At 50.5% G+C, this 10,635-nt stretch overlaps 1 protein-coding gene across 1 annotated transcript in view; it reads left to right on the top strand.

Annotated features, from left to right (window-relative positions):
- Positions 1 to 9,183, top strand: part of slc23a2 (solute carrier family 23 member 2) — a gene marked incomplete at its 3' end in the record, with an annotated part of 29,785 nt that extends 20,602 nt beyond the window's left edge. The window contains 11 exon segments of the mRNA XM_083672924.1: positions 2,925 to 3,013; positions 3,749 to 3,822; positions 4,884 to 5,065; positions 5,288 to 5,408; positions 6,261 to 6,417; positions 6,645 to 6,792; positions 7,001 to 7,106; positions 8,205 to 8,206; positions 8,208 to 8,470; positions 8,625 to 8,720; positions 8,906 to 9,183. Coding sequence (XP_083529050.1) covers positions 2,925 to 3,013; positions 3,749 to 3,822; positions 4,884 to 5,065; positions 5,288 to 5,408; positions 6,261 to 6,417; positions 6,645 to 6,792; positions 7,001 to 7,106; positions 8,205 to 8,206; positions 8,208 to 8,470; positions 8,625 to 8,720; positions 8,906 to 9,183 — 1,516 coding nt within the window.
- Positions 9,184 to 10,635: the final 1,452 nt, after the last annotated feature.

Here is a 10,635-nt window from a genome sequence, read left to right as displayed (position 1 = left end):
AGGGCTTCACAGTCCTCTGGCAGGCCTGATGTTTGTCCCAGGGCTTCACAGTCCTCTGGCAGGCCTGATGTTTGTCCCAGGGCTTCACAGTCCTCTGGCAGGGCTTCACAGTCCTCTGGCAGGGCTGGTGTTTGTCCCAGGCCTTCACAGTCCTCTGACAGGCCTGATGTTTGTCCCAGGGCTTCACAGTCCTCTGGCAGGCCTGATGTTTGCTCGACTCAGACTTTCTGCACACACACACCTACTCTCTCCTCTCGTCTCTCAGAGAAAGTATGCGTCCTGCCACTTCTGAGAGAAATGGGTCAATGTAATTTTAGCTGCGGCCAATTCTCCTGCCTTCAGTCCAGGAAGTAGGCCTGGTCAGGAGGTATACGTAGCCATAGACATTATGATGCACTGGAAATCTGCGCTGCTTAGTTTGCTGTTGTTGTTGTTGTTGTCGTCATTTTCGTTCCTTGTCCTCGAGTAAACTTGATGATTTAATAATTTGATTAATAATTTTGAACACTGTGAGCAGATAGGCCCACACCGCCCAATTAGATCTTAGCCAGATTCAATGTACATATTCCAGGCCTTCTAGTGACCGTATATTAAACAGTATATAAACAGTATATAAACAGTATAAATACTCTATAATGGATGCTGTGAGAATGCAGCTATTCTCTGATTGAGCGTGCATGCTGGCTAGATTTGGTTTTAGCAAGGGTTAGCCTCGGCTAGGCTACAGAGGGTTAGCCTCGGCTAGGCTACAGAGGGTTAGCCGAGGCTAGGCTACAGAGGGTTAGCCGAGGCTAGGCTACAGAGGGTTAGCCGAGGCTAGGCTAGGCTACAGAGGGTTAGCCTCGGCTAGGCTACAGAGGGTTAGCCGAGGCTAGGCTACAGAGGGTTAGCCGAGGCTAGGCTAGGCTACAGAGGGTTAGCCGAGGCTAGGCTACGGAGGGTTAGCCGAGGCTAGGCTACAGAGATGGCTGTTCTCTGCTGTTGTGCCCCAGCTGCCTGTCTGTCCTTGTTATAAGGAATGGCCTCACAACACACACACACACACACAGACACACACACACACACACACAGACACGCGTCTGGAGCCAACTCATCCAACGTCAATGTGACGTCCATCCTCTCGCTAATGGAACGATGGACGTCAGAAAAGGACACTATCTCCGTCACCTGGGCAACCGACAGATGGACAGATGTAATAAAGGAGGAGTGGTGAGAGGGAGAGGAGTGGACATGAGGGAGTGATTGAAGGAGAGAAATAAGAAACGCGAATGGAGGGAGAAGAGGAGAGAGGGAATGGAGGGAGAAGAGGAGAGAGGGAATGGAGGGAGGAGAGGAGAGAGGGAATGGAGGGAGAAGAGGAGAGAGGGAATTTGGATGGAACAAGGCAACAGAAGCATGATAGGAGGAAGGGGGAGGAGAGGAAGAGAGGGGTTGGGAGGGAGGGAGGAAAGGAGAAGACAGGCCCTTTGTTATTTGTTACAAGCTCGATTCCTCGTCTCCTCCTCTCCTCACTCACTCACTCACATCTTCCTCAAAAAGCATTGGAGGAGAAGATATAGGCTCCTCCCCTTAAATATCCTCCTCCAATGCTTTTTAGGCGGGAAACAAGTGGAGGACGGAGGAGAGGACGAGAGAGAGAGGGAGAGAGAGAGGGAGAGAGAGAGAGAGGGGAATCGATCGATGGAGGGAGAGAGAGAGGGAGAGAGAGAGAGGAGAGAGGAATCGATCGATCGATGGAGGGAGGGAGAGAGAGAGGGAGAGAGAGAGAGAGGGAGAGAGAGAGAGAGAGAGAAGGGTGGAGTTGAGATGAGGAGAACAGAGAGACGACTGAGGCATGGAGGGAAGGAAGGAAGGGTTGAAAGGCTAGGGAGGGAGGGAGGGAGGGAAGGAAGGAAGGGTTGAAAGGCGAGGGAGGGAGGGAGGAGGGAGGGAGGGATGGACAGAAGAAGAGAGATGGACAGGGGAGCCACTGTAAGCGGCTGTGTTTGATGAGTCACTGTGTCAAGTGAGGGAAATTCAGATTGCACACATCCCGTCTTCCAGGAAAGGTGAGTATCTCACTCACGTGTGAGGCTGCCAGGGTTCGTACGTGAGCACAGCTGATCCCTCTGCAGCCAGCATGTGACCCTGTGAGGTAGATGACGGCTTCTGAGTAAATATTCCGCTCCCCCCCCCCCCCCCCATCACTCCCCCCTCTCACATGACTGAAACTGAAATGATCCTAATGATGTGTCATTCTGTTTATTTTTTTGCTAAATGTATCCAGTTAATCTCATTGAGGTAAAAAACCAACCCAACAGTGTGTATTAAACCAACCCAACAGTGTGTATTAAACCAACCTTACAGTGTGTATTAAACCAACCTTACAACCAAATCGCAGCCTGACTTTTTTTCCTATTATTTTTCTTTCTTCTTATTAGATTTGACTGGTAGTTTTCTTACTCCCGTTTTTCATGTCAACTCATTTCACAAATGTAGCGTTTCCAGTAATTCATGCGTCATTTACCTCTCATGCAGTCAGTAGAGATAAGGACGTCTCACTGGAATATTAATAATATTCAAATGAATGCCAGTTAATAGCACCTGCTCCGTTTCACATTGTGGGTGTGTGTGTGTGTGTGTGTGTGTGTGTGTGTGTGTGTGTGTGTGTGTGTGTGTGTGTGTGTGTGTGTGTGTGTGTGTGTGTGTGCGTGTGTGTGTGCGCCCGTCCGTGTGTGATGACCAAGATTTTTTTTTTTTTTTTCAGGAAATAAAGACAACACACATGTTTGTAACAATACTTACACAATGGGGCTGGGGTGAGGGGGGGGGGTGAAGATGGAGTGTTGGTGAAGATGGAGTGTTGGTACCGGTGGGCTGTTTGGTGTCTGATGGAGAAGTCTGTGTGTGTGTGTGTGTGTGTGTGTGTGTGTCTGTGGTTCCAGGCTCCCTCTGTTCCAGGCCAGCGCGTTCGCCTTCCTTGCTCCTGCCAGAGCCATCCTCTCACTGGACAAATGGAAGTGCAACACTACAGGTACACACACACACACGCACACACACACACACGCATACACACACGCATACACACACACATACACACACACACACACACACACACACACATATTTTTGCTACATTTATAACAACCCAACAGTGTGTATTAGTGTGTATTATTAACATACACACACACCCACACGCACACCCACATTCCACAAACAAGCCGTCAGGACATTATGACACCTGTGGCGAGGTTCTGGAACATCTCGATCTGGTGTCACGGTGATGGAGCCCAAATGAGTTGGCATCAAAGTAGCTGCCATTAAACCAGCTGACGTCAGTAGTGGTCCGTCAGGGTGTGATGAACAGAATGATGAATGTGTTTAATCTCCTGTTGTCTCTCCATCTCTCTATCTCTCCATCTCTCCATCTCTCTATCTCTCTATCTCTGTCTCTCCATCTCTCCATCTCTCTATCTCTCTATCTCTCTATCTCTGTCTCTCTATCTCTCTGTCTCTCTATCTCTCTGTCTCTCTGTCTCTCCATCTCTCCATCTCTCTGTCTCTCTGTCTCTCTGTCTCTATCTCTCTATCTCTCTGTCTCTCTGTCTCTCTATCTCTCTGTCTCTCTATCTCTCTATCTCTCTGTCTCTCTGTCTCTCTGTCTCTCTATCTCTCTGTCTCTGTATCTCTGTATCTCTCCATCTCTCTATCTCTCCATCTCTCTATCTCTCTATCTCTCCGTCTCTATCTCTCCATCTCTCCATCACCAGAGTTCCCGATGATGAACGACACCAACACAGAGCTCCTCCACACTGAACACATCTGGCACCCTCGGATACGAGAGGTGAGAGGGAGAGAGAGAGAGAGGGTGGGAGGGGGTGGGGGGGTTGAATGGAGAGAACAGGAAGAGAGAGAGAGTGGGCAGGGTGGAGGGAGGGATGCTGAAGGGGGGTTTAGAGAAAGAGAGAGAGAGAATGAGAATGAGAAGTGAAAGAAGGAGAGGGGGAAGGACCATGTGGCTGTGATTCAGCCTGTGGCCTTTTCTGTCTGTCTGTCTGTGTGCGTGTGCGCGTGCGTGTGCGTGTGCTCGTTTGCCATGCGTGTAAAGTGTGACGGAGGAGTCTGACTTACATGAACCTTTTCAAGGCGTGTGTCAGCTGGTCCTGTTACCCTGTTGTGGTCCGCAGGTTAGAGAGTAACTCAATCAGGAAGAAGACAGTTGGACATCAGGACACTGATAGGCTGGGAGGGAGGCGGGGGTGGGGGGGTGGAGGGACAGAGATAAAGGGAGCGAGAGAGGGGGGAGTGAAGGGGGGGAAAGAGAGAGAGGGGAAGGAACAGTTTTATTAAACGGTAACTGATTTATAGATGTAACTTTTCAGCCAATCAGATGCAGACATAGAACAACCAGTTCATCACTAAAGGCTGGCTTCACAGGTGCAGACAGATTAGATTAGATGGCTGTAGGCCTACTGCTCATCTTGGATCGGTTTCTATCTTGGTGTGTTTGCTTGCTTCCTATCTCGGTCTGCTTTGTTGACAAACCATTTCTTGTAACCCATTTCCAGTGTGGGTTCTAGTGCGGTTTCATTCTTGAACCCTGACAAATGTGTGGGTGAATATTTTGTCCTGATGTGGTTACATCTGGTATGTCTTAGTTTTATGATTTTTTGTTTTTGTTTTTAAATGTGTTTTTAGGGCATTTCTGCTTTATTAGGATAGAGACAGCAGAGGTTGACAGGAAGGATGGGAGAGAGAGAGGAGGGATGACATGCAAGACAGGTCAAGGGTCGGAATCGAACCAGGAATCTTGCGATTACGTGGCATGCATGCCACTAAGCGCCCCTTATGATTAGTCTTTTACTACCACTGTGTCTCTCCCCTCCCCCCCCCCCCCCCCCCCAGATCCAGGGGGCTATCATCGTGTCCTCTCTGATAGAGGTGTGTATCGGGGCGTTGGGTCTCCCGGGTGTGTTGCTCAAGTACATCGGCCCCCTGACCATCACCCCGACTGTGGCCCTCATCGGCCTGTCAGGGTTCAGAGCTGCTGGAGAGAGAGCCGGGAAACACTGGGGCATCGCCATGCTGTACGTATACACACACACACACACACACACCATGTGTGCGTGATACCAGAGCCTGCTGTATCAGGGGCTCCCACCTCACTCCTCAGGGCCATGATGTCCTCTAGTTATTGCCTCTGATTGGTTTTTTATTGAGCACTAAAGCTAATTGATTGGCCTCTGGGGCCCTCTCCCCTCTCCCTCTCTCTCTCTCACCCCCCCCCTCCCCCCTCTCTCTCTCTACAGGACTATCTTCTTAGTCTTGTTGTTCTCACAGTATGCAAGGAACGTGCAGTTTCCTCTGCCCATCTACAAGGCCAAGAAAGGATGGACCTCCTACAGGCTACAGCTCTTCAAGATGTTCCCTGTAAGACACACACACACACACACACACACACACACACACACACACACACGTTCCACACTCCTGCCACCTCACTCCCTCTTGTTATTCCCTCCTGTTATTCCCCAGTAGGCGTGACCTGCTCCCCCCCCACCCCACCCCCCTCTCTTCCTCCCCCCCCACCCCACCCCACCCCCCTCTCTTCCTCCCCCCCCACCCCACCCCACCCCCCTCTCTCTTCCTCCCCCCCACCCCACCCCCCTCTCTTCCTCCCCCCCCACCCCACCCCCCTCTCTTCCTCCCCACCCCCCTCTCTTCCTCCCCCCCCACCCCACCCCCCTCCTCCTGTTAGAATAATCTTCAACGTGACTCAGCCACCTGTAGGGCTTCTCTGCCTCTTTGTCTCTCTCCACCGTGCTCTATATGAATCTCCTACCTGTGTCTGCCCCCTGCTGGTCTGTCCATGTCATGGCCTGTGTGTCGCTGGTAGAAAGGAGCTGTAAAAGGTTATTGAACATTGGCAACCTCCCAACTCTCTCACCCGTTAATAAAACCTCCCAACTCTCTCACCCGTTAATAAAACCTCCCAACTCTCTCACCCGTTAATAAAGCCACCAGCGTCATCTCTTTGTCTCCCTGTCTCTTTTAAAAAGGGCACTCCACTGATTTACTCATAGGTCTATTTTATTTATTTTTACGTTGCTCTTTTCTGCCAGAAAGTTGGAACTAGTAGTGTCAGCCAACATGCCAACCCCTTCTTAGTAACAGTAGCAGTGAGTGTGTGTGTGTGTGTGTCTGTGTGTGTCTGTGTGTGTGTGTGTGTGCTCCACGCGTGTGTGTGTGTGTGGTGTGTAACCATGTCTCTTTCCCTCTCAGATCATCATGGCCATCCTGGTGTCATGGCTGCTGTGTTTCATCTTTACTGTGACGGACGTTTTCCCACCGGAGAAGGACAAGTACGGTTACTACGCTCGCACAGACGCACGCCAGGGGATAGTCGCCGCCGCCCCCTGGTTCAAGATCCCATACCCCTGTGAGTGTGTGTCTGTCTGTCTGTCTGTCTGTCTGTCTGTCTGTCTGTCTGTCTGTCTGTCTGTCTGTCTGTGTCTCTGTCTGTCTGTCTGTGTTTCTGTGTCTCTGTCTGTGTGTGTGTGTGTGTGTGTGTGTGTGTGTGTGTGTGTGTGTGTGTGTGAGTGTGAGTGTGTGTGTGTGTGTGGACGTCCACAACATCAGCTCTTCTAACTGGTTCTCTACCCACAGTCCAGTGGGGTGTTCCTACGGTAACGGTGGCGGGGGTGGTTGGCATGCTCAGCGCCGTGGTTGCCAGCATCATCGAGTCCATCGGCGATTACTACGCCTGCGCCCGCCTCTCCTGTGCCCCCCCACCCCCCATCCATGCCATCAACAGGTATACAACCCCACCTCACCCCCCCTCTCTCTCCCCCTCTATTTCTCTCTGCCCTCTCTTTCCCTCCCTTTCTCTCTCTCTCTCTCCGTCTTTGTCTCTCTCTGCCCCCCCCCCCCCCTCCTCCACCCCTGTCATTCTGTTTCTTTTAACTCAGTTAAAGATTGTTGTTGGTGTGAAGCGTGAGGTCAGTGTTTCTCTGTGTCTGTAGGGGGATATTTATCGAGGGTATCTCCTGTGTACTGGATGGATTGTTCGGGACAGGCAATGGCTCCACCTCCTCCAGTCCTAATATAGGCGTGCTGGGCATCACCAAGGTAACGGCCATCTTGTCATCAATAATAACATAATATAATATAATAGTGGTCCTCTGTGGCTCAGTTGGTAGAGCATGGCGCTAACAACGCTTAGGTTGTGGGTTTGATTCCCACTGGGACCATACATACAGTACCAGTCAAAAGTTTGGACACACCTTCTCATTCAATGGTTTTTCTTTATTTTTTATTATTTTCTACATTGTAGATTAATATTGAAGACATCAAAACTATGAAGGAACTCATATGGAATTATGTAGTAAACAAAAACGTTTATTAAACAAACCAGAATATGGTTTATATTTTAGATTCTTCAAAGTAGCCACCTTTTGCTTTGATGACAGCTTTGCACACTCTTGGCAAGGTGTGTCCAACCTTTGGACTGGTGCTGTATGAAATGGATGCACTGCAATGTGAGTCTCTTTGGGTAAAAGCGTCAGCTAAATGGTGTGTATTATTATCCCATCATCAACATGTTAACACACACCAGAGCACAGTCCAGAGCGCACACACACACACACACACACACACACACACACACACACACACACACACACACACACACACACACACACACACACACACACACACACACACACACACACACACACACACACACACACACACACACACACACACACACACACACACACACACAGACACACACACACACACACACACACACACACACACACACACACACACACACACACAGACACACACACACACACACACACACACACAGACACACACACACACACACACACACACACACACACACACACACACACACACACACACAGACACACACACACACACACACACACACACACACACACACACACACACACACACACACACACACACGCCAGAGCACAGTCCAGAGCACACACACACACACACACACACACACACACACACACACACACACACACACACACACACACACACACACACACACACACACATCCTCCCAACAGCACAAGCCCTAGCTATTGGTCCATGTTCCATGAGCTGATGCCACCTGATTCGGCCACTTAACTTCCCGATGGTCTTTGATTGGTTCACTGTCATCCTGCTCGTCTCTGATTGGTCCTCCAGGTGCAGTCGGCGTGTCATTCAGTATGGGGCAGCCATGATGCTGCTACTGGGGCTGGTGGGTAAATTCAGCGCGCTGTTCGCCTCCCTGCCTGACCCCGTCCTGGGGGCGCTGTTCTGTACCCTGTTCGGGATGATCACTGCAGTGGGGTTGTCCAATCTGCAGTTCGTGGACCTCAACTCCTCCAGGAACCTCTTCGTCCTGGGCTTCTCCATCTTCTTTGGCCTGGTGCTGCCCAGCTACCTGAAAGAAAACCCTCTGGTAACTGGTGAGTAGAGAGAAGGAAGAAAGCATAGACACACACACACACACACACACACACACACACACACGCAAATCTATGCATAGAATTTCCACTCTCAACTTCTATGCACTCTTACAGTCTAAATTAAAATACCCCCCCCCCCCCCCCCCTCTCTCAGGTGTAGTGGAGATAGACCAGGTGTTGAACGTACTTCTGACCACAGCCATGTTTGTGGGGGGCTCTGTGGCCTTCTTCCTGGACAACACTATCCCTGGTGAGGACACTGTTCCATTGTTTAATCACACCTTTAATTTTACACTCAACACTGAACATGTACATCACAGCATGTGGTCTCTCTCTCTCTCTCTCTCTCTCTGTCTCTCTCTCTTTCTCTCTCTCTCTCTCTCTCTCTCTTTCTCACTCTCTCTCTCTCACTCTCTCTCTCTCTCTCTCTCTCAGGCACTCTGGAAGAGCGAGGGATCAGGAAGTTGAAGCGAGGGACTGGCCCCAGCGCCGCTGATTTGGAGGGGATGAGATCCTACGACCTCCCGTTCGGCATGGACTTCCTCCGCAGACACCCCATCTTTGAGTACGTCCCCATCAGCCCCACCTTCACCGGCTACAAGTGGGGGGCGACACGGAACGCCTGCCGGAGGAGGGGGGGGCGCGGGGAGGCAGGGAAAGGGGGGCGGCTGGGGGGGGAGGGAGACACAGCACCGGGGGAGAGCGGGGTATAGCAAACAGGCAGAGGGAGGGAGGGAGGGAGGGGGGGGGGGAGGTTTTGGGATTGCGTCAGTGCAGAGTGATGAGCCGACCCCTGTCGTGTATGGAGTGTGTGTGGGTCTGTTTCATTTAACCCCGCCTCTGTCTTCAAGCCCTATTCATGCTGTTATGAGCATGTTATAGCAGATGTCATTAGCATGTTATTGATGTCATCATTACTAGTGGTTAGGATAGAGGGGACGGATAGAGGGTCAATGCTCAGTCTCTGTGGCGGTGTGTCTGTGTGGGTGGGTGTGTGGGTGTGGGTGTGTATCCATGACATCATGATGGGGTTGTCCAATTACTCAGTTGCACTGAGGTGTTCTCTGTGTTAGGACAGAAGGACAGAGTTAAACAGATGGATAGAAAAGTCATTTATAGCAAATTTCAAAGCTAGATGACTGAAAATTCACAGACCCAAATCAGAAAATCAGAAGTGGCCAGTTAGGCAGACCTTTTCAGCAAACCTGCACTGCCTAAAGTGAAGTTAATGGAAAAGTAGTATCCTGATCGAAGAAGGCTTGATGATGCAAATCGGAAAGGCTTGATGCAAAATCACACTACTATACTGTAGTACTCTTGCATCCACATCTAAACACATGCGAGCACACATACACACATACATACACACATACTAGCAAATACGTGCTTAATTGCATGCAAACTGGCAAGGTCATGCAGATAGATGCTATGACCTGTCATTGACCTTCGCCCTGCACAGTGATTGTGATGTTCGTTTTGCACTATTCGTCGCCAGAGCTAACGCAGAGAATGTTGCTCCACCAACCGGCTCCTTTGTTTGGCTTATCGACAGTACCTCCGCAGCCACAGCCCCATGTCACACACACAAGAGGTCCGCTCCACTGGCGGTGGGGGGGGGGGGGGGAGAGAGAGGTGGGCCCGGTTCCAAACCAATCCCTAGGCCCTACCCAGCTCTTAGACATGACCTTCAGACACCTCTCCATGTCTACTTGTAGATCTTAACAAACTGGATGGGTGTAAAAAGTCTAGCTCTGAGATGGTGAAAGAACACCGTTCTGAGTAGTGTGGTAGAATGGTATAGCTTCACCTAGCCTAGCGGTCGCCCAGCTACCCCCATCAAGGACAAGAGCTTGACTCAGGACTAGAGCTTGACTCAGGACTAGAGCTTGACTCAAGGACTAGAGCTTGACTCAGGACTAGAGCTTGACTCAAGGACTAGAGCTTGACTCAAGGACTAGAGCTTGACTCAGGACTAGAGCTTGACTCAAGGACTAGAGCTTGACTCAGGACTAGAGCTTGACTCAGGACTAGAGCTTGACTCAAGGACTAGAGCTTGACTCAGGACTAGAGCTTGACTCAGGACTAGAGCTTGACTCAGGACTAGAGCTTGACTCAAGGACTAGAGCTTGACTCAGGACTAGAGCTTGACTCAAGGACTAGAGCTT

The sequence above is a fragment of the Argentina silus genome (genome assembly GCF_951799395.1).
Source record: "Argentina silus genome assembly, chromosome: 7".
NCBI classification, from domain to species: domain Eukaryota; kingdom Metazoa; phylum Chordata; class Actinopteri; order Argentiniformes; family Argentinidae; genus Argentina; species Argentina silus.
Note: the sequence above shows the minus strand (reverse complement) of the source record. Positions and strands in the feature narration are given on the sequence as shown.